The 23,205-nt window shown below is 56.0% G+C and overlaps 4 protein-coding genes across 4 annotated transcripts; 2 read left to right on the top strand and 2 right to left on the bottom strand.

Annotated features, from left to right (window-relative positions):
* Positions 1 to 1,201: 1,201 nt before the first annotated feature.
* On the top strand, positions 1,202 to 7,141 carry VOLCADRAFT_79700 (uncharacterized protein; the record flags this gene model as incomplete). The annotated part of the gene is made up of 12 exons (XM_002947350.1): positions 1,202 to 1,393; positions 1,674 to 1,715; positions 2,189 to 2,254; positions 2,640 to 2,753; positions 2,945 to 3,130; positions 3,415 to 3,526; positions 3,578 to 3,648; positions 3,855 to 4,013; positions 4,071 to 4,167; positions 4,430 to 4,566; positions 5,735 to 5,821; positions 6,483 to 7,141. 12 exons carry the CDS (start codon positions 1,202 to 1,204, stop codon positions 6,816 to 6,818), a joined length of 1,599 nt encoding a protein of 532 aa, XP_002947396.1. The 3' UTR covers positions 6,819 to 7,141.
* Positions 7,142 to 9,530: 2,389 nt separating this feature from the next.
* Positions 9,531 to 10,745, bottom strand: VOLCADRAFT_87757 (uncharacterized protein; the record flags this gene model as incomplete). The annotated part of the gene is made up of 2 exons (XM_002947494.1): positions 9,531 to 9,736; positions 10,565 to 10,745. The coding sequence occupies 2 exons, from the start codon at positions 10,743 to 10,745 to the stop codon at positions 9,531 to 9,533; spliced, it is 387 nt and encodes a 128-aa protein (XP_002947540.1).
* A 2,525-nt stretch (positions 10,746 to 13,270) lies between these two features.
* On the top strand, positions 13,271 to 16,940 carry VOLCADRAFT_87758 (uncharacterized protein; the record flags this gene model as incomplete). Its single annotated transcript, XM_002947351.1, has 5 exons — positions 13,271 to 13,636; positions 13,722 to 13,889; positions 14,042 to 14,155; positions 14,739 to 14,788; positions 15,188 to 16,940. 5 exons carry the CDS (start codon positions 13,271 to 13,273, stop codon positions 16,938 to 16,940), a joined length of 2,451 nt encoding a protein of 816 aa, XP_002947397.1.
* Positions 16,941 to 17,930: 990 nt separating this feature from the next.
* VOLCADRAFT_103479 (uncharacterized protein) lies at positions 17,931 to 22,987 on the bottom strand (the record flags this gene model as incomplete). The annotated part of the gene is made up of 9 exons (XM_002947495.1): positions 17,931 to 18,645; positions 19,193 to 19,285; positions 19,713 to 19,900; positions 20,537 to 20,621; positions 21,202 to 21,392; positions 21,774 to 21,916; positions 22,181 to 22,232; positions 22,313 to 22,486; positions 22,771 to 22,987. 9 exons carry the CDS (start codon positions 22,982 to 22,984, stop codon positions 18,628 to 18,630), a joined length of 1,158 nt encoding a protein of 385 aa, XP_002947541.1. The 3' UTR covers positions 17,931 to 18,627.
* Between the last annotated feature and the right edge of the window lie 218 nt (positions 22,988 to 23,205).

Consider the following 23,205-nt stretch of genomic DNA (forward strand, 5'->3'; position numbering starts at 1 on the left):
GTCAGGGAGTCCCACAAGCCCGTCAAAAACCATCGCCGGAACCATAAAACCCACTCCCAATGCCACGTCAGCTGAGTCCCAGTGCAGCCCGCCAAAGGCGTCTAAGTGCGCGAGCGCCGCAATTAGTACGGCAGCCGTGCCGTACACTCCGCCATACTCTGCCAGCAGCAGGATCCAGTAGCGAAGCTGGGAGGACAAGCCATCACCGGTGTTTGGCCCGCGGGGCCCGCCTGGTTGATGAGGGGGTTTGGGACCTGGGCCCCGGCTGGTGCTGGTTCTGGAGCTGCTGCTGGGACCGGCAGTTGGGGGTTGGCTGTCGTTGGACGTGGGAACGTCAACGCCCGACGGGGTTGTTGTTCCCTGGGATTGTGGCGGCTTTGCTTCCGTGCAGAGAAGGCGTTGTTGTGGGCCAGAGCACATGATTCGGGCATCTTGCGCTAGTGTTGAAGCGACGCCGCTGGCTTTGCTTAGCGGACATCGCTGCCGCAAGGACAGGCGCAAAAGGGGCAGTAGCGCCTGGGGAACATCAAGCACGATGGACTACTTTAGTGAAGCAAAGGGTTTACAGATCACAGGGGAAAAACAAGCTTTAATCCTGCTTAATAATTAATGCCACCCACATGTGGGGTCCCAAGCTGGTGCGTTCGCCACGATGATGGTAGAAAGTTCGATTTCAGAGCCGCAAAACGTCCTCACATGACTTACCTTCTTAGGGTACCAGGTCCTTCCGTGTATATTGTGTAAAGCTATAACCATTGTAACACCCGCTCCGCAACCCTTTTCAGACGCCGTTGAATTTGATGTTGTCACTACTTCAAAGCAAAATGAAACATCAAGCTAAAATACGGAGATATGTCCAAAGATGAAATTGCATGTAAGCGTCGCGCTGCTGCAAGGCTGCTTAGTCGCAATCTTTGTCAGACTGTTGTACAAGGTCTTTTGCGACAATTGTCTGCAATGCTAGATAGCCAAAAAGTCGACAGACTTCTTCTTATTTCTTTCAATAATAGATTAGATCTTAAGTCACTCGCGTGGTTCACGAGTACCACGACGAGTGTCCTTTACACCGTAACCTGTTTATGCTTCGGTGATTATAAGCATCAAGTTCCAGTACTTGGGCTGCTATCTATGGACTTGTGTTTTTCTCTATAGCATCGGGGAGTTTGCTGACTGTTCCGCTTAACCAACTTCCACCGGAATAATGCGACTCGCGTCGCGCAGTGTCCTAACCTTAGGAAGCTGTTCCAGATGCACAGCTGGAGTATACTCGATTGAATGGAATGGCATTAGGTTGTGGTCTGCTGCTTGTGGGCCGGCAACCAGCTCAGTTCCAGAGAAGCTCCACGTTTGCATCGTCGGTTCTGGCCCTGCAGGCTTTTATACCGTCGATCGGGTGAGCTCATGTTTAGGACCTGCCCAAATCAGCAAACCATCCTTCCGTTTTACGTCTTTGTCGTGGACTTCAAGTCCGTCGACGCAGCATTGTTTGACATCCCTATATTCTATTATCGGAGCCATCCCATGTTACATGGTCCCGCGCTGCCAGCATCTGGGTTCTCGATATTCTGTGGCTGCGATCATGGTCTTTGTGGCTCAGCTCGCACCTCCTGCACCTTCTATCTCAACTGCCCCTTCCCTGCCCGGGCTTTTGCTTCCGCCTGTCACTGCCGCAGCTTCTGAAGCGCTATGGGGACAGGGTGCACGTGTCCATTCTGGTAAGTGCTCGCTGCGGGGTGGGGAGCCCCAGCCTGTTGCACTGCTTGGGTGATTCCCGGACCAGCTAGTGTCTCTCGCCTTCTCCCTTTTCCACACACCTCCCGGCCCTCCCCATCTGGGTTCTTTCTTTCTCTTCTTCTTATCATCATCATCATCATCATCATCATCATCATCATCATCATCATCATCATCATCATCATCATCATCATCATCATCATCATCATCATCATCATCATCATCATCATCATCATCATCACCATCACCATCATCATCATCACATCATCACATCATCATCACATCATCATCATCATCATCATCATCATCATCATCATCACATCATTAAAACAGCTTCTCAATGCAATTCTATGTACCCTGTCACGTCCTGTTGACCAAGTCCACAGTGCTCCCTTCTTGAGCTGCTTGCTGCCGCGCGCTCTGTCCGTTTCCCACCGCCATTCCCCCCCTCCTTCAGGACCGACTACCCACTCCATTCGGTTTGGTTCGCTCGGGAGTGGCTCCTGACCATCAGGATACCAAAGTAGGGAGGGAGGGAAGGAGGGTGGGAGGGAGGGGATGTCTTCGGTTTAGGGGTTCCTACCCGGGCTTTTGGGGGAGAGAGGTCAGTGTGTGCGCGCGTGTGTGTGTGTGTGTGTGTATGCGTGGTCTCGCTCTCTCTCTCCCCCCCCACACACACACACAACCTACCCTGAGGAGCTAAAGAGTAAGGCGGGCCACACACGCGCCGCTGGGCATGGTTCCTACACTCCTACAGCTCCCCCTGCTTCTGCTACCCGCAATGTGCCACCTCTATCTCCCTTTCGCTCTGTCGTCTTTTCGTTCCCGACCCGACCCGACCCGACCTGACCCGACCCGACCGGGACCCACCTGACACATCGCTCCGCACCGTACAATCTTCTCCTCAGAACGTCACCAACCAGTTTAGTTCCCTGGCTACCGACCCACGGGTCAGTTTCCTGGGCAACGTGCTGGTGGGCAGGGACGTGGACATCAGCGAGCTCAGGGCGCTACACCACGCGGTGAGTCACGGGGAGGGAATGAGGACCACGTGCGTGTTGGTTTTTGAGTTTCGAATGACCTGAGCCACGGGCAGGAAGGGCGAGGGTTGTATGTGCGCGTACCACCCGAGCGACGGAGGGGGAGGGTTGTGATGTAGTTTGCGCTCCCCTCATTCTTACTGGTTTCCGTACACGTCCTGCTTGCCGTACAGGTGGTCCTGGCATACGGCGCGGAGAGCGACCGTCGCCTGGGCATCCCTGGAGAGGACGACCCCACCACTTCCACCAGCGCCTTGAGGTGGTCGCGGGGCGGGGGTGGTGTGTTTTCGGCACGCGAGTTCGTGTGGTGGTACAACGGGCACCCGGATGCGCGGCACCTCCCCATCGACCTGTCCAAGGTGACCATGGGTCAGGGGGCTTCTCTCGACATGGGGACATCTTCAGGTCGTCTGCGTTTAATTGCATGATGGTGTTCCATAAGACTACCAAAGGTTTTCTTCTAAGGACTTCTTGAAAACAACATGCCGTACTGTACGACAAAACCCATTCAAAACCCGTTCGCCTCGGTTTCCCCGTCCCCCCGCGCCCCGTCCCTTCTACCAGATTAAATCCTTGACCCCGCCATGGGTCCCCTTCCTCTCCCTGCCTTCTTCCGCGCCTCGCCACCCAACTCGATATCCAGGTTCGGTCGGTAGCTATTTGCGGTATTGGCAATGTGGCTCTGGATTGTGCGCGAGTGCTGCTGTCACCTCCCGACCGCTTCACCCCCACCGACTTGGCGGCTCATGCGCTGAGTCAGCTGCAGGGGCACCCGGGAGGGGGAGGGGGAGGGGCAGTCCAGGGAGGACAGTCCGGCAGTCCCCTTGGCAGTGCAGTGCGGGAGGTGCACTTGGTTGCCAGGAGGGGCCCAGTGCAGGTGAGCCTGGGGTGGCTGGGTGGGTGGGAGATTACAAGGTTGTCGAATGCAATGTCGAATTTTCTATTGTAACAACTGTTAGAAGGCATTTTTAGTAGGCATTTTTAATAGGCATTTTTAGCAGGGATTTTTAATAGGCATTTTATACTTTATGCCAAGGTATGTCTTCTTGAACCCCACGTCATGTCATGTTATGAACCTCGGAGGCCGCCTGCACGCCCAAGGAGCTAAAGGAACTGCTCACGGAGTGCGGCGTGTCGGCCCGTACGGCAGCCCCCGATCAGTTGACGGTTTCGGAGGCGGACGCGGCGGAGATGAAGGCGACACGCCTTAAACGACGCGTGTACGAACTGGTATCCAAGGCTGTAGCTGAGGCGGACACGGCGAGTGCGGCATCAGCGGTGGATCATCATCAGCAGCAGCAGCAGCAGCAGCAGGGGCGCTCTCGTCGAGATTTATTTTTTCAGTTTTACCGCAACCCCGTGGAGGTCTTGCGGGGGCCTGATGGCGGAGTGGCGGGTAAGTGGCGGGGAGTACGCGGGGTCACGTAGGGTTGTCATGTAGGGGTCATCTTGGTTTCCTCCCGTCCTCTCTCTTGACAGCTGCTTTCCTCCTTCCTAGGGTTCGCTCCTCGTGACCTTTCCCGGTTTGGTCCTCAACAGACATGAATGGGGCCCTTTCCCTTCACCTTCACCTTCCCCTGTTTTATCGCTTCTCAACATTCGTTCGGCCGCGCTGCGCTGCACACTTGTCGACCAACCCCGACCTGCGGCGTCTTCAGGTATCAGGGTGGAGCGCACTGTCGTACGGCCCGACGGCCCTGGCGGCACCGCCGTGGCAGTTGGCAGCGGCGTGTACGACACCATCGAATGTCAGTTGGTACTTAAGAGTATCGGATACAAATCCCTGCCATTGCACGTGAGTTTCGAGAGCAATACTGCTGCTGCTGCTGCTGTTAATGATGGTGTTGATGCTTATGTGGACCCCTTCCGGGATTCATTCGTACATGTGTGGTTAGGTGTATACGTGGCTGTCCAGATTTAGGGAGGGGAACATCGCTGGCGTCAGGCTGCGGTGCTTGTATGTATGTATGATGTGTGAAACAGGGGGGTGAATCTTCGCCCGTGGCAGCTACCCTTCGAAACCCTGCCTTCCCCGGTATTTCGGGGCACCCTCATCCAGTCACCCTAGTCAACTTCTCAGTGGATTGCTCAGGTTCCGCACCCACCACCAGCATCCAACGGAATCTGCCGGGTCGACGGCGGCGCAACGCCATTCCTGGTCGGCGCGCAGGTTAAATTTATCCCAGGTCACCACCGTCCATCAATCCCTTCCACCATCGGAAGCACTTCTGACCCTAATGGGTATCGATCCCGGGATCTCCCGAGGGCAATGGTCGCGCCTTACCAGTAGTGCAAAACCCTAGTATGTATGTTGTTACAGGGTGGTTAACTTCGCCAGCGGCCCCCTTTCCCGGGGCAGTCCCTGCTCTCCCCTGCTAGAGGGGCACCCTAATCCGTCACCCCATCCGACTTCAGAATGTATTCGTTGAGTTCGGCAACTCACCACCAGCATCCAACCAAATCTAGCGGATCAACGGCGCATCAACTTAGTTCCTGGTCAGCTCGCAAGTTGATATTATCACGTCCTACACCGTCCATAAGATGGGGGGCCACCTCCCATTTCATCACTCCTCAAACACCCGAGGAGCCGGCAGGCGGATTTGAACCCGGGTCGACTGGGTCAACTGGGAGCAGAAGTCAGGCCTTAACCTCTGCCAGCCGCCTGCCTAGTATGTATGTATGCATGCATGCCGATCAGTGCTAGTCCGCGCTTTTCCCAGATCGTCCATGGTTTATCCTCAGCTCCTGTACCCCGCTGGCTCCTGCTCAGCGCTGTCCAAGGCACCCGGGAAGCGGGAGGTCTACGCCACGTGCTGCTGGGGCACAAAACGTTTAGGATATCCGCACAACACACATGCCCATTACCGCTCACGCGTCCTGAATTATTCGGTAACAATGCCTTCCGCGATGGTTCGCCCACTTGGTGTCCTAACGCCTTCCCCCCTCGCCCTGCTGCTGCTCAGGGAGTTGCATTCGACAACCGCCGGGGGGTGATACCCAACTTAGAGGGGCGTGTGCTGAAACAGGTGCGTGCGTGCGTGTCTACCTGTGTGTCTTGTCTGTATCTATTTGTCTGTCTGTCTTGTCTGTACCTATTTGTCTGTCTGTCTTGTCTGTATCTATTTGTCTGTCTGTCTTGTCTGTATCTATTTGTCTGTCTGTCTTGTCTGTATCTATTTGTCTGTCTGTCTTGTCTGTATCTATTTGCCTGTCTGTCTGTCTTGTCTGTCTGTATCTACTGCCTGTCTGTCTGTCTGTCTGTGCACGTGTGAATGGTGCAGTGCAGTGCGTTTACACGCCAGGGATGCTTGTTGCGGTTTCTGTCGGCGGGCTGACTTTCACAGCCTGCAGGCTGTCGTTGTCGTGGTCGTTGTCGTTGAAGCTGGTCGTAGGGTCACCGCAGGGGTTGGGAGGGTCGGCGGTGTGGGCTGTCGGCTGCTCTCCTTTCCGCCCGCTGTCCTCCGCGCCATTCGACTACTGTACGGCCTAGGAGCTCAAATCCGATTCCAACTCAGGCCCCACATGGCTTCTCCGCTACAGCTACTGGGGTGCTACAAAAGACAACACGCATAATACTAGACGGTGCCTTGTCCCGGCTAGACACGCCCAATGGGCCGCCATTAAGACAGAGCTGTGCCTTTCCCCCCATGCGCTGCCTCTCAGGCTGACGCCAGCGCACCCGCCAGCGGCACTGCCGCCGCTGCCGCCAAGGACGAGGGGCTGTATGTGGTGGGTTGGTTGAAGCGCGGTCCCACTGGCATCATCGGGACGAACCTCGTGGACGCGGAGGAGACGGTAGCCTGTGTGGCGGCGGATACGGACGCGTTGTTGCGGGCCGGAGAGAAGACCCATGGGTCGGCTGGGCCACCTGGTTTGGCGGGTTTGACGGCGCTGCTGCGGCAGCGTGGCGTGCGTGTGGTGGACTGGCGGCGATGGCGGCTGTTGGACGAGCATGAGGTGGCAGCGGGCCGCGCGGCTGGGCGGGTGCGGGAAAAGGAGACGGAAGTGAAGGAGATGCTACGTGTGTGTGGATTTTCCATGGAGTAGCGCGAATGGACGGTAGGGTCAGCATGCTGCTGTGTGTACAGCAAGTGGTGAAGAGGAAGGTTACGTGGTGTTCTTTCTTTTGTCACTTAGCAGGTTTATGTTGTTTTTCATTTGACCTGAATTCACCTTGTAAGGATGAGGATGTAGGGGTTCACGCCACCACGCTGGCCAGATGGTGGTTCGAGCCGATTTGTGTACGGTGAGACAAATCGTAAAGATCAATGGGGCTTCGGGGTATAGCACGGTTCCGGCTATAGCGTCACGGCAGAGGTGCCGTCCTGGTAGTTGGGCATCGTTATGGGGGCCTTGTAACGTTATACACCATCCGCTATGGCTAATGGCGCGACGCGACGGTTTCATGTTAGTGCTTAGTGGCCCCTATCAGGACCTGGCCGCTTGCGGGGCGACCGAAGGTATAATAAAATATGGGACTGTGCTCAGGTATTGAGGACGTAAGAACGCTGGGTGTGGTGTCAGCAGGAAAGGTGGTTACCCTTTCCACCGTCCAAGGACCTTCCTTGGCGGCGGTGTGAATTGACTGGCCGGATGCTTGTACAAAAGCATCTCTTATCTGTACGCGCGCAAATCCTGAATATGAATATGAATATCGAGCGTGGGCGTCTTACCCTGGTCACGATGTAGCTCTTCTTTCCCATTAAGATTAACGTACCAGTGCATAGAGCTCATGTCCATACATATAAGACTCCTGAAAATGCAAGCGTAAATTGAGGACACAACTGCTTATCAAAACTTATCGGGAGAGGCCCAACGTCGGACAGCACAACTGATTTCCTAAAGGACTGATTTTCCCGGAGGAAAACGAAGCAGGATATACTATCTATAACACGTCCTCAAACGGACTATCGTTCCTCCGTAAATTTGTGGCTGCCGGTGCATTGCAGTGCATTTGCGAGAGGACCGGAGGAAGGTGGGAAACGCCCGAAAATAGGATATACACATGTAGCACGCGACCTTAGCATGTCCAGATGTAACCTAGTTGAATGTAAGGCCTGTGAGGACACACGGACTTGAATCTTCCGCCTGCCTCGTCCCTAGGGCTTCCCACCTGGGGACATTGTGCCCTCCGGACCGCCATGCCGGGGAAGTCACGAAAGAAACATGCATACGACACGCTGCAGCCTATTCATGCCCAGGAAACTTTCAAGAATTCCAAACGTGCGCTGGTGCTATACGCCCGAAACACTGTCATAGACGCCAGGCCGCAAACCACCTCAGCGGCTTCCTCACACTGCCGCCTTGCAAGTGCACAATGCCCACCACTAATTAAGGCAACCGTGATGCGCACAGAACGACTCAGCAACTACCCCACTCGCTCTCCAAGCCACAGTCAATGCACCATCGTTCAAGACGCGACTTCCTCCCCCTTTTTGCAACATAATCTTGGAGCACACAGTTACGCACACTCATTGGAAGGGATGCCTTCGCCAAGGCCACACCAGCTCTCCATCCCAGCTCGCGCACATGCTGATAGGGAATAATCCGGACATGGCCACAGAGCTAACCGACGTCGCCTTACGTCGCCAACATACTCTCAAGCTGCACACACATCCATATTTATCAATGCATGGTGACATGGTAACCGCGAATCGGTAAAAAGGATCTGCACGAATATAAGAACCCTCTTCCACGTCGTTCGTCAACTCCACGCCGCAACTCTCCACTCCGCTCACCCTCCCCTCACCAGTGTTTGATTATGCAACACAACACACCAACAAACTCTCAAGAGGCACTCTGGGACCCCAACACACAGATTTATTCTACATACCACACATCAATGTGGACGGCACCTTTCCACATCACCTTCGGACGGTGCACACAAAGGAACATTTCTCGACCAATGAAGCAAACAATCCGATTCAACAACCCTACAAACACAGAAATGGAACACACGAATACAGCATATGTTCAGATGGCGCATCACCTGCAGTCAACAGGATTCCCCTTCGCCCCATGGCTAAAGGCATGAGGACACGCATGTAAAACCCCAATTACCTGCCCTCACCAAGACCGACAGCAACCCAAATCAGCCTGGGACTCTATGGAAAGGGACCCCGAGGGGCAAACGGTAACAGGAGGCAGAGGGCCGTCAAGGACGTGCGCGCAACAAACGCTGCCCGAGCACCCCGGGTCCGCCTACAGCCCCAAACACCCGGGGCATCAACATGGGAAATGCGGGCGAAGTACGCGCCCCCCGAGGCATCAAAACGTAATACACGCCGTTGGTCGCTTGGAAAGCCACATCAGACGCAGTTCTTATGTCGCTATCCGTCCTCCTTGAACCATACATGCAAGCCGCATCGATCAGACACCCTTACAGGTGGCGGACCACACCCCGCTACGCACCAAAACGGCCCAAATAATGACTATACGCACCCGCACTCTTACCAAAAGCATTCCATAACACCCGCGCATGCATCTAAATGATAACCATGAGCCGCCGCCACAGCAGTTTCACAATTCAGCACACATCCTTAAACCGATATGACACACCACCGCAACCGGCATTTTCAATAACGGGCATGCAGCGCTGCACCAGCTTTGCAATGTGTACATGAAAATTTACTGAATTCGGCATGACGACCCCAAAAAAGAAACTAAGCTCGTGCACAATACGTCGCTCAAAAACCGTGCTGCAGTTCATACTGGCCGCGAAGACGCGGTACAAGCGACCGCAGTACAGCTGGTCCAGGGCTAATACCGCTGCAGCCGGTTGCCATGTCGCCGCGGTCGCTGCGTCTCTTCCTTCTCCTCCTCGTCGGAATCATCGTCAGGCTCCCCTTCCTCATTTCGTGCCGACTGTTCCTGACTGCGACTGGAGTCGTTCCGGTGTGGGTTGTTACCCGGCCGATCACCGTCAGGCTGCATGCCCCCGTTGCCACCACTCCCACCGCCATTCCCTGCGCGCAACGAGCGAGAGCAGCAAGAACACAATTATGCAAACAAAATGGTCTTTATTCACACCTGGCCCTTTCACATGTTTGCGTTTTGTCACTTCCATGGCGCAACGTATCGGTATGCTTATTACAGGTTTGCGCTCAAAATACACGTTTTGCATGCCTTTTCCTTGACCGCCAATGCGTTGAGGTGACGATTTGAGTTTGCACGTATTTGCCTCAAAACAACCAAAGAAATTAACCACGGCCTGTGGACAAAGTGTGGTGTAGAAACATTTGGTCGGCTTGGTCCCCCCCTTACTCATCCAATACCAATGCTGTCACTGCCCTGGACACAGTAAGGAGTTTTACTAAGCCTTAACGTAAACACACGTACACCAAATATGCATCCGCTGCTCTTCAATATAAAGATCAAAATGAACAAGGTGGACACGAAACGACTCCCCTGTAAGTCAGGGAATGGGCCACCCTCTCGCGGCGGGCAGGAAGGTAAGCGGACAGGAGAGAAGACAATCAGACAGAGAACTGTGAACGGCCCAGAGTTTATTGGCGGGCTGCTGCTGCTGTGTCCTTCTATAATCAGGCAAACGCGCCTGACAGTGTCTAGTAGCAAGACAGTGTCGAGCAGGAGGGCCAAGGCCCCATGTTATCCGCGATGGCGTGCATGGCAGGGTATCCAGCGCCATGCCACACGCTGCACCCCGTTTTTGGACGCTTAGCCTCAGGTTAAATGCGTGTGGTTTTCAGCACTCAAGCGCACGCGGGAGGCAAAAAGGATGCAGGTACCGAGCGAGGTTGTTGCCGCTACCATAGCGGGCCTTGCAAGCTCACCTCCGCCACCTCCACCACCGCCGCCGCCACCACCACCGCCGCCGCCAGGAAAGTTGTCACCGCCATACGACGTGAGGAAGAAGTAGAGCCCCAGAACGAAGAGGTTCGGTGCTACGTTACGAGCTGTCCGTTCCCAACCCCAGCCGTCGCCTCCGCCACCGCCGCCACCACCACCCTGCATTGGTTCAAGAAGGGCTGCATGTATCGGTTCTCTTGCGTGCCGCAGAAATAGGATAACGTGAAAGCCTTAGCCGCAGCCCCCAAAGGCGCAAGCCCCTCAATCGAAGCGAGCACCCACGTTACTGTCTATGGGAGGCAGGTTCGGTGGGCCACTAAGACGTCTTTTTGTTGCTGTGTTGCCCGACTGCGCCTGACCCGCGACGATGGTGAGGCGTCGACGTGGAGCTGGAATCTGCACAGATGCAGAGACGGGAAGGAATTAAACTGAAAAGTGGATGCCAGGTGCCAAACATAATGGAAAGTTAAAGCCTGCACAGTTTAAAACCGCGCCGAGCCAACGCCCAAAAAACTGGCCCATATGTTGTTCACCTGTGCCAATGGCGCAGCACGACTTCTTCGTTGCACGAAAGCATTGCAAGTTCGACACCTTAACGCCGCCATAGCTGTCTCCGCTGGCAAACAGTCAAGCCTTCCCACTTTTTCAAAACAAACTATCTTAAAAACAGGTGAAGGCTGTGATTGCAAATGATCTAACGAAATCGCATAAGGAAAGCAGGTGCAATATTGTATTCATAACTGGCTGGTTTTTTTCTCCCCCTTCCAGAATTTCCAAGCTGGTCGTGTACGGGAATGACGTTAGTGGAGGCAAACGACACGGCGAGATTTGGTGCTGATTACTGCACCCAGATGTGCTGCATACATTTATGCTATTTGTTTGCTCTCAGTATCGATGTATGGTGCCGACCATCAGCCTGATTTACTTCACCCGCCGCCATGCTCCCGACTCTTCCGTGGTACCAGTCGCGTAACGGTCTTGTGCGAAAGGACTTGCGGAATTCCATAATCCCACGGGGCAAATCCTCAACTAGGGTAGACTCGGGGCAAATCCTTAACTAGGTGATAATGCGCAAGCACATAGGAACTGCTTCTACTTGACTGCAAGTCATGAGCGCCAGCAGCCGTAACTAAGGGGTAAGCATCTCGTGCATCAGATATTTTTTTCAGATGCTTTCAGGTGCTAGCTTGTACAGAATCATGTGCAAGTAGTCAGTGAGGATCTGGCTGGACAGCTGTCCCAGTGGGATGCTGTTTGATGGCCTAAATTGGCTTGTCTGTAAAAAGTGAACATATAGGAATTTTAGGGTTTTAGGGTAAGGTGTTTGAATCTTGTTGCCTTGGTCAATTCACAGGGGTACATGGAGAATGGGGGAACATATTCACTTTAGGGGCAATTGTGCTGTATGTGCTCATGCAAGTCCTACCATTAACACTTTCAGAGTGCTTCAAGGTGATTTTGTCCGACATTACTTTAGGCCCTTCGTGGCTGACGATAATGGTGAGGGTTCGATGGCTCCCTTTCAGAAGGCAGCAATTGCAGGCGGGGCAAACTTGCTTCAGTATGCCTCCACTATTGAGCAGCTGGGCTTCCCAAACTTGCTCCATGTTCATCACCCTGAACCTGCATACATCGGCCAGTAAGCATTTGGACCCCCTTTGGACGCTAGTCTGGGCTGATGTGCGGTGTTTTCCTTTCCTCCGTGGCTTTTAGGCGTTGTAGTATTGCCCTTGGGCCTTCAGCTCGTATGGGTAGTCTTACAGGTATGGGGTCACGCACCCCCAACCATGTAACACACACACACAGATGCTGATGTCATGGTGGAGAGGCAGATGCATGTCGCCAAGTCAGCCACGGGCAGGGGTGTCAGCCGCTTCCCAGGCAAGCACGTCACAGTACGGGAGTGCATCCAGTATGCTTAGCAAAATGTAAAAGAAGGGGCAGATGCTGCTGGTGTCTAACTGAGGTCACTTCAGCAGTTCTTCATGTTTTTCTGCCAGGCTGATCTCCTGCGTCCCAAATGCCAACCCCAGTCCGCGCTTGATGATCATACACACTTGATGGGCAGTTCTGTCCCACTACAGAAGAACCCCTTGTTAGCTCAGGAGGTCAAGGCTGGTGGCTTTTGAACACCTTTTTACTGATGTGTGCATGTGGGGTTCCTGGATGAGGTACGGCATGCATTCAAGTGCAGTATCTGTGCTGAACAAGCCATTTTGAAGCATTCATGTCAAGTAATATAGACAAAGTTTCTTTCATGGATCCGTATGGCACAGTTTGGGGAAGGATCTAGAGTAGGCAGCAGAAGGCAGTCCGCCAGTGCGGAGATGTCATCGTATGAAATCTATTTTGCCACACGTGTAGCAATCTGTTGCGCCATCAGTTATTTTTTCAATTCTCCCTGCCATGACTACATGCAACTAACACCGTACAACGGCCAACGTCCATGACGTCCACTATGCGTTTGCATGGCACTTATCACGGCTGGCAGAAATTTACGCAGGTGCAGTTCCTGTTCCGAACTATAGCTGAAGCCGACGAACTATAACATCATGGCTCGGCTACTAAACACTGACACTGTCATTTAAGGTACAGATGGGAATACAGATGACATGGCAACCTTCTGGCATGTTTGTGCTATTTAAAAGTTTTGTAGGAAATTAGATTCATTCGCTGCTAGCCAGACCTGAATGTCGGCGGCCACATCTGGAGCTTGTACTCAATGCCATCGCGCTGGGCAGCTCCGCCCCATAGGGAAGGCATCGTTATCCCAGGCAGCTAATTTCCGGCGCCTTTGGGGCCCGGTGCCGCCGACTTTGGCGCCCGGCCCCTCGACTTCACGGACTTCAGGAGCAGTCCGTGGTTTGACAGTGGTCCATGCCCGACGGAAATGGTACGCCATTTTTGAGCCTGCTGCTGCACGTGGAGTCTACAGGCTCTGGGAGCATGTGAAGCACTTCGTCACGGGCCAGGCGAATGCTGTCCATAAGGGGTTCCCGAGCGAGGCCGCAGCGCTGGAATGGATATCACAGCTAACACTACGTTACCAAGAGGAGGTAAGGTACTGCAATATGCTGTATGTTTATATGCATCCGTGCACATGTGCGCCTATCCCCGCAATCTTGACTCCCATCCCTGCAGTCCCTGCAGAAGTACATGCGCATTTCCGCATGCTGCCACCTTTATAAACTGGTTACTTTGCCTTGGCCTTGCCGCGGACTCGACTCAATCCTTCAATCCCTTAATCTCTGCAGGAGCACGCTCTCGAGCAGCTGCGCCAAACGATCCTTGGACCGGGCCACCGTGTTGGTCAGCCTGCGCCAATGTCTCCCATTCCCGGCCATCACTTCAGCGTCTCCAGGTCGTCCCGCCCGAGCCTCGGCGCATCCGCTGGCGGCGATACCGCAGGTCCCGCAGCCGCCTCTGCTACGCTCGCATCCGCAAACCCTCGCCCCTGGCAGACGCCGCCCATTGTGTTGCCGGTACCCGCGGCCCCCTCCCGGGAGTACTACCGCAAGTGGTATGCCGTTAGGTTTGTGGATGGCGGCAGCCCCGCGGTCTACAACACTTGGCAGGTGGGCGCGAGGTGGGCGTGTGAGCTAGGCCCGAGTAGGATGGAGAACACGCCACGACTGTGACAACGACAGAATGAACAGCGGGCTTGTACAGCCCACGTCCGCAGGCGGTCAAGGCTTCTGCGGGCAGGGCTCGCACACCAAGGATTGCACTTTTTGCTGACGCTTTGATGCATGCCCTGATTTCTCAACTGCGTTCACACATTGTATAGCCATGGTCATCATTTCATGGTTGCTCCATGACGGGGTTCCCTCACCATGCGCCTCTGTCTTGATGTGCCGTGCCGTGCACACTGCGCATGGCATGCGCCGCGTGTGTCATTCCATGACATACTGGACAGTTTTCCTCAGGAAGGGCACGAGCATGCGTGTGGTGTGCCTGCCATGACGGGGCGGCCTGTTGCGTGGCGCCCGGACCGCTGTCACACCGCATATCGTAGCAGCGTGATGTGTGACCCAGATGCCCAGCATGATGATGTGGCGTGTTTCCTGTCCTGGCATGTGAGCTTCTGAGTGGCTTCTGTTGCGCCTTCTCACTCACGATGGCATCTGCTGAGTACCAATGGGTTCGTTGTGGCTTCAGGAGACGGAGGCGGCTATCAGTGGGCGTTACGCGGAGCACAGGTCATTTGAGTGAGTTGGGTGAGGGGGGGGACATGATAGGAGGGTGAGGGGATATCGCAACGGTGGACGATCGGAAAGTGGGTGGCCCATGGGTCTCTGACCTACTTCTCCACGCGCTATGTGTCGAGGGCGTATATCTGCAAGAAGCTGGGAAGGGACCCGCCCGAGAAGAAGCCTGGCATTTGTTATTCTGGTGTCGAAGTGTGGGGATCATTCCCGTGCCATTCCTGTGCCGCCCTCCCCCCTCCGCACAAACGGGTTATGGGTGGGGCCCCTAGCTAGGGGGGCACTGCTGCTAGTGAAAAAGTCGCCTAGACAGATGTGTGGAGGCCTGGGGAAGGAGTGACCCAAGGGTCTGTCCGGGGCTGATGGTCGCTGATGATCCCATGCAATCCGACGTCCCCACAGCTCCCGGTTGGAGGCTCTGCTGTACGCTTTCGGGCCCACGTACGTTGACCAGCTACTGCAGGACGAGCAGTTGCTGCAGCAGCTACAGCCGGACTGCCAGGCCCAGTCTGTGGCCGATGCAGCAGCGTCGGGCTATTGCGCATCACCGTGCGGTGTCTCGAACGAGGCCAATGAAACCGCCGTGACCTCCCAGCGCGGGCTGTTGACTAATAAGCCGTATCAACCGCACGAGTATGGGGAAACGTACGGCGAGCAGTCTTCATATTCTCATGTCGAACATGGTCATCACGGTCTTCATGGGCAATCAGCAGTCGGTGACAATGAGGATGTGGAGACCGTCGACGTGCACAGGGGCGCCCCAGATATCTGGAGCTTTGCAGATATGGCAGCGGCGGTCGTGTCACGGATCCAAGGCGTCCCAGCCAGCTTGACAAACCTCCGTACGACTGCCTTGGCGTCGTACGATGCTGCCGCGTCGCGGCCGATGCCGGTGAGCCCAGGCGGCGGCTTGGCGGCTTGTTCGGATCAACGGCCGCCGGAAGTCCCGTCGGCCGCCAGCCTTGGCTGGCGGCTGCCGGCACCTACAGCCGTGACTGCACCGTTGTCGTACGTTGTGCCGTACGGGAGCCCTGCGCCAGCGATGGTGCTTACCGCTGCTGCCGTTGTACCGGCGCGCACGCCTTGCCGAGGTCACTCCGCCAGCAGTCCACTAGATCACCGGCTTCAACACTCCAGCAAACAGCAGCGGCAGCAAAAGCACCTCGCTGCCCCTGGCGAATTACAGCTGGAGGTGGAAGAAGCGCGGCCGCTACCTGCGCCCTACACTTGCGTCCCTGCCCGTTACTCTCTGTCGGCTGCCGCATCCACGACCCCGCCAACCACCACCTGGCCCCCTCAAGACGGGCTATTAGCAGCAGGAGCGAGCGGGAGGAGCGTGTACTCCTCCTGCGACCCAGAAGGTCCTTGTAGTGCCAACAGCACCCCGGGTGGCAGCCTTGGCAGCGGCCGCTCGGAGGGGACGTCGTCATCCTGTCGCCTTGAACCGCGTGTGCATTTTCCCTCATCACCATCATCATCATCATGCGGCGGAGCGCCCTCAATGTCTTGGCCACCTGCCGCTGCTCTCGGTTACGACGACAGAGGTGCAAACGATTCAGTCGAGGTTGAGCAGCCGGGACCCACGGATGCAGTAGACGTGGATTCGGGTTCAGATTTGGATTCAGGCGGCCAGCGAGTTCCAAATCTGTTGTTGGAACCTGCTGCAGATCACACTCGGCGGCCTCCTCTTGCTTTAGCAAATAGCCCGGGATCCGCCTTGACAGCGCAGGCCCTGTACGCGCATGCACTGAGGCATGTGCGGGCAGCGGGGACGGTATCGGCGTCCCCGGTGTCGCTGTCGCCGCAGCTGCTGCCACAGCAGCAGCAGGCGGACGGCAGTACGGCGGCGCCGACCCGGCGGCGGCGAGGACGGCCGCGTAAGGTGGTGACGGCGACGATGGCGGCGGCGGCAGCTGCAGCGATTTCCCTTGTGGTAAGCACTCCTCCCTGTGCCGTACCAGAGACCAGTGGCGAGGGGCCGGCGAAGGTGGAGGCGGAGACGGGGTCGGTGCCACCGGTAAAGCGCGGGCGAGGGCGACCACCCAAGAAAGCAACGGCTGCTGGTGGTAGCGTTGAAGCACCGGCGCAAGCGCCAGTGGTGGCGCCCAAGCGGCCGCGGGGTCGGCCACGTAAGACGACAGCTGCTAGCGTGTAGACACGGGTGGGGAGTTGGCAATCCAGGGTTCCCCCGCATGGCGGCTGTGTCATAAGGGGTGATGTGAGGCTGATGGGAGATGGTGAAGGAAGGGACCGGCTTGCGGGAACAAACTTGATCAGAAACGCGCCCGGCGAGGAAGACGTGCTTCCCGTCCAAGAGAGAGAGAGAGAGAGTGTGTGTGTGTGTGTGAGGGGGGGGAGCCATGGTGCTTCCTGAGGTTGTAGCGAATCTTCTCACCAGCTGTCGGGGTTTCGTTTGGTGGGGCGCTTCAGTCGTGCCTTCCGGTCACAGCCATGAACGAGAGCAAGAGCAGGACACGTGATAGCATCTTAGAGGAGTTAAGAGGAGGAGAATCTTTTCCCTGTGTCAGGAAAATGTATGGCATAGGACAAGAAGTGAATCGCCAGCGTAGCGCCTTAAAAACAAGGACGATTCATGCAGTCTCGCCGGAAGCTCGTTGGCCTTTCCAGGCAAACAACAAAACAAAGGAGAGGCTCAAGGTAGCTACATGTTTGCGATATCGGCTCATGCGATCTTACTTACTGGAGTGGGTTTTGGCAGAGGGCTTTTCAAGCTATGCGAGGAGGGGGAGAAAGAGGAGCGGCAGGGGAGGTTTTGACCAGAGCTGTGGCGTCGACCAGAGTTTTTTTGCCTCGCACACCTCGGTGACGACGGCTCGCGACAGATATGATGCACATGGGTACACGGGGAGGACAGGTGAATATGTTTGCGTACTGAAGGACGTCTGTTCCGCTGGGAAAACTTACTTGACGCGGACTAACTATCCACAGCTATCAGAAGGGGGTTACTGTCGGTTTGTGAGGTTAGGCTGTATTTGCGTGACGCACACGTTTCCTGCAGTCTCTTGCGCGTATTATGAGGGCGGAATGGAGCAAACAGGCATGATATGCGAGCGCGGAAACGTATGGCGGTTCCCGTAGCACATTAAAAGTGCAGAGCAGCTTAGGGCACCACAGGGTTTTGGATCCGTGATGGAGGCAGCACTATTGCACGTCGGTGCATAAATGTATTCAACCTTCTGGGTGGTCAAACAACTTTGCCGTTTCCTTTCTTGCCTTGGACAGGCAGCCAAGCATTGGCGGTGGTTATGTGCCTTATTTTCTATATCCTTTCTTTCTTTTAGGCGCCCTCTTAGCTCTTAGCATCACAGCGATTTTGATTTTCTCACTCTCTTTTACTGGCGACAGGACGGACGTATGCCTTGATTGCTTTGATCCCCATACTGCCGCTCGGGCAAGCGTCATGCAGGATGTGCAATAGCCTGGCAGTTGGTTTTAAATACATAGATCTTGTTCCCTTGTAAAAGATGCCAGCCAAGTATTTGGTGGCAAGCCAAGCCTTATCACCTTCATATTAGTCGACCAAGGGGTACATGATGATGTTGAGGAGGGGGGTGGCCATGACAAAGGTGGGCCGTAGAGGACGAGGTGGGCCAACAGCGCGCAGACGCAACTTTCCATATACCGTGCAAATCACTATGTAAGATTGAAATGAATCCCCTTATTTCCCTTATTATTCATTGCCGCCCCCTGCCACAAATTGCCAGTCACTTTCGCGAGCATTGACGCTTCGATACATGGAGAGGAACGCTTTGCACTGCATCTTCTTTCAGTTTGTGTCATCATGCCCCACACCGTACCCGGCGCGCCGTCCAATCTTTGGCTTATTCTCTCGCTAGATCCTATGGCGCCACGTAAGAAGTGAAGGTGAGGAGCGGTTACGTCGCCTCACAGGCAGCCAAGGAGCACACACGCGTCATCCAACTAGCCTTTCTTTTATCCCCCTCTCCCCAACCCCCCTTAAGCACAACCAGGTCTCCAGGGTAACACTCCCCCGGCTATACTGTCCTGCATGACCCCCCTCTTCCGTCCCCCCTCTCTTACCCTCCAGACCATCACCGCTGTCGCCACTCACTCCTGCTGCTGCTGCTGCTGCTGCTGCTACCACTTGAGCACGCTAGCTAATGCATGCAGCTACTATGAATGCACTGAGGAGTTGTCCTTTCGCGTCCCAGGTTATCCCAACTTGAGACAAGGTAGGCCGATAGGAAGGCGCAAATTAGGTGATTAGATTAATAACGCGTGTAAAAGCGACGTGTATAGGAGCGACAGGATGACGTCTCAGGATGAGGAGGCGGACACGGACACCGTCCCTGCGGCCCTCCCCTCCTCCCCAGGGGCTTCTAGGTGCCCGATGATTGCAGCCGAGGTAAATCCAGCTGCCCGCACCTTGGCGAGCACTTCCCCCTCGGCACCCGACTCCACCGCCAACAACAGACCGCCGCTGGTCTGGGGGTCAACCAGCAGGTCTCGGAGCCAGGGCTGTGGGGTGGAACACACATAGAATAAATTGCAGACACACACACACACACACACACACACGCACACGCAATGATGGGGGTTTCCAGCTTACGGTAAGAGGAGAACCGGTTGCGGAGGAGGAAAGGAGGTCAAACAAAAAAATTAAAACCTCTGGCTCTCTCTCTCTCTGAAAATGAGAGCCGCGGGACCGGCGGTAGAGAAACGCAGTCAGCCTGTCACTGCGAATAGAGGCGAGATTAGGAAACCATCTTTGAGAAGGCAATCGGTGGACGCGTTGTTAGTGCCAGACATGCTAGCCGAAAAAACAGAAAGCATTAGCGGTCCAGGTTGACCGGGCCGCGAAGCCGGGGGCAAGAAAAGTTGAATGAGGGTTAGCTGGGTTTCCTTTTCCCCAGCCAGCCAGCAGCCTGCTATCCAATCCACCCACCTCCACGCCGGGCCCCAAGCTGACGGACGCTCCGTAGCTGTCCCAGTTCCTTGCCACCGCCCCGGGCAGCACTCCACGTTCCGCCAGACCCCTGGCGGGGCCCATCAGGGGCACCGCCCCCGCCGCCACTCGGCCATGCAGCCCGCTGCCTCGGCACACCTCCAGCAGGTGACCCAGCAGACCAAAGCCTGAAAGGAGTGAAGGAAAGAGGGGCGCGAGAGGAGTGGAAATGGCCTGGGGGGAGGGGGGATGCTGTGTTTGCCAATACATGCGGGAAGGCACGCGCAAATGGCACCAAGTATCAAAATCCGAACAGCCGAGCGATCAGCGAGGTCTCACTAAGGATTTGAAAAGAAATCCCGTATGTCTGTATGTGTGAAAACGTGTGTATGTGCGAGTGTGATATGGTGTTGGAAAACAGCAAAGTAATACACGGAGGTAATCCCCCAGGGAAAGGGGGGGAAAGACGAACCACGAACGAGTGAAGCTGCCGCCAGGGCAAGAGTGTACCGTAGAACTGACCAAGAGGCGTAAAGGGGGGGGGTACGGGCGGGGTGGAGTCTCCAACGGCGCCGCCGTGTTGTGCTACTGTGCTTGCGGAAAAACGGTGATGGGTGAGTAGAGATCATCAGCGGGAGCCGGGAGGCGTCCTTGTGGGGAATTGTGTTCACAGCCAGGATACAGCAATGATGTGCATGTATGTATGTACGTCCGTGCAGACGAGTGCGCGTGCGCATGCGTGTGGAGGGGTGCGCGCGTGTAACTGCTGGGTACGCGGGTGCCTGTAGGTGGATGAGCACCCCGTACTCTCCGCACGTCCGTACCTGTGACGTCCGTCATGGCATGGACCCGTGGGTCATCAGACAGCTCCGCACCCACGGTGTTGAGCTGAGTCATTGTCCCAATCACCTGGAGAAGAGGGAATGTGCGCGCGCGCGTGTGTGTGTGTGTGTGTGTGTGTGCATATGTGTATGTGAGAGCGGGGTTGTAATGCACGGAGCAGCAAAAGGTCAACTGTCGATACGTCCAAAGTGCGAGGGAAGGGGACGTCGCCGCAATACACACAACAATGTATGCACAGCAATTAACAGCATAGGAAGGTATGGTGGCGGGAGGAGGGGTAGCGTCCGGGGTGGAGTCCGGGCAGGCAGGCAGGCGGGCAGTAGCAACTCGGGGAATACGTGGAAGAGGAGGGGAACGTAGGCGCCGGGGATGTGTCTCAACTTCCCTATCGACTTTCCTGGCTGGGACGAGCAAAATTTTGGAAACACTGCCGCGCGGGTTTCTCAACGATGGGAGGCGGGATGTGGAATGCTGCCGGTCTACCCCCCCCCCTCGTTACATGCCTTCCCTCCCCTCCCCCAACACACATTCCTGTTACCTACATCTTACATTCATAAAACTCGAGCTACGCAAGAAGCACTGCACTTCATTGTCCTGAAACAAGAAATCATCTGAGCTCCTCAACTGCTGCTGCACCTGCACCTACTTGGCGATAACCGTGCTCGTCCAGCAGCCCCTTCTTGATGGCCGTGGTCATGGCGCCCACCCCCAGAGGCTTCGTGAGCAGCAGCACGTCCCCCGGTCGGCCGGTGCTGTTGGCTCGGATGTGGTCGGGGTGCGCCAATCCCGCCACCACCAGCCCAAAGATGGGCTCAGGGGAGTCTATGGAATGTCCACCTGTGGGGTCGAGATGGGTGGATGGGTTCGAAGGAGTTGAGCCCAGGCATGGGGACCAAAAGGGGGTACAAGGAAGCACAGACAATTGATCCCCCAGGGGGAGGTGTAAAGAGTGAGATGGAGGGGGCTACATCGCGAGGCCGGTGGGCTCTTTGAGGACGCACCGGCTTTCCCGCAGTCCACATGTTTCCCCCTCGCTATACCTTCCCAAAGGTATAGCGACCCCCTTTTCCCTGGCCCCCCCGGCTATTCTCTCTCTCCTCCCCATGCCAGAGCCATTCACTCCTCCTTCCCCACGGCGCCGTCCACCCCGAGGAGACATCGCTACACCCGCCACAGCCCTCCCTCTCCACATTCCCCCACCGACACCAAGCCACCTACCGGCCAGGGGGATACCTGCCTTCCTGCACACGTCTGCGCCCCCCTGGATGATCCTCCGAATAACCCCCGCGGGCAGCTTGTTGACCGGCATACCCAACACACTCAGGGCCAGCAGCGGCCGCCCGCCCATGGCGTACACGTCACTGCGGGGCGGAGTGTGGTGCATTGGTGGGTGGGTAGGGGCAGGGTGAGAGAGGACAGAGGTATGACAAACACATGAGCTACCGGGATCACCGGACCGGGATGGGGGAATTGGGGCGGGAAAACACAGAGGGTGACACACACATAACACCCGGAGGGTGGGGCAACAGTGCATGAAAGCCAAAGAGGCAGATGTCAAAGTTCAGATAGCACCCGTTGCCTGCTGCTCCTCAGAGTGGAGGAGCTTCGAAGGTACCAGTCCTGACATGGCGCTGATGCGGCTGATGCGGTGAACGCCTCCATAGCCCTCGCGGCCACCTCTAGCCGACATATGCAGGTCGCGGCATTGCTTCAGGGACCCCCCCGTTCCTTCCCTTCCCTTCCCCCCCTTTCCCCACCCGCGCTCCCCGCCTGCCTGATGGCATTAGCCGCTGCCACCCTGCCAAAGTCCCCCGGGTCGTCCACAATGGGCATGAAGAAGTCGGTAGTGAGGATGAGCGCCTGGGTGGGGCTCAGGCGGTACACGGCGGCGTCATCGCTGGTGGAGGCGCCCACCAGCAGCTCCGGACTGCCTGGAGAGATATGGGGGTGGGGTGCGGCGAGGTGCGGGGCGTTGGCGAGTGTGGGTGGGTGGGTGCGGTCGGGTAGGGTGGGTGGGGTGGCGCGCGGGAGTATGGGGGATGTAAGAAGATGGAAGAGATGCAGATGGTAGCGTAGGAGCTGAAGGATTCCCAGCACCATGTCCTGGTGAGCAGTATGCTAGTGGTGGTTGAGGGAAGTCAAGAAAGGAAGGGAGCTCCGCCACCAGCCCCATCGCTGCATCAACTATCCCCGGGGATGGATCCGTACTGCTTACCAAAGTCGAGTTGCACGTTGAGGAGAATCTCTTGGAGCTTAGCTGGGGCTATTTTGCAGCCACAGCCGCCGCCATGTGACAGCTGCGTCAAGCGGACTTGTGCTCCAGGCTCCGCAGCAGCGCCATCCGCTGCCGGTGCGCTGCTGGTGGTTGCGTAACCCCTGGCTGAAGCCGATACCTCGCGGAACTTTCTATGCCACTGGTGCACTTGCATCCACTGCGCAAAGGGTCGTCGGGTTTATGATGGCTGCGTAACATGATTTCCGGTGCTGGATACTTGGCTAACGAGCTACCTGTGATGGAAACAACGACGGATATGCCCAATTGTGTTGCTGAGCCCTTATGTTTGTGCAGAGACGCAGGAGTGACTTCATGTTGCCTTTCTACGTAAGGATGCCAACGGCTTCCGGTGTATTATGGGAAATGGAAGTTATG

Source organism: Volvox carteri, assembly GCF_000143455.1.
Source record: "Volvox carteri f. nagariensis unplaced genomic scaffold VOLCAscaffold_6, whole genome shotgun sequence".
NCBI lineage: Eukaryota > Viridiplantae > Chlorophyta > Chlorophyceae > Chlamydomonadales > Volvocaceae > Volvox > Volvox carteri.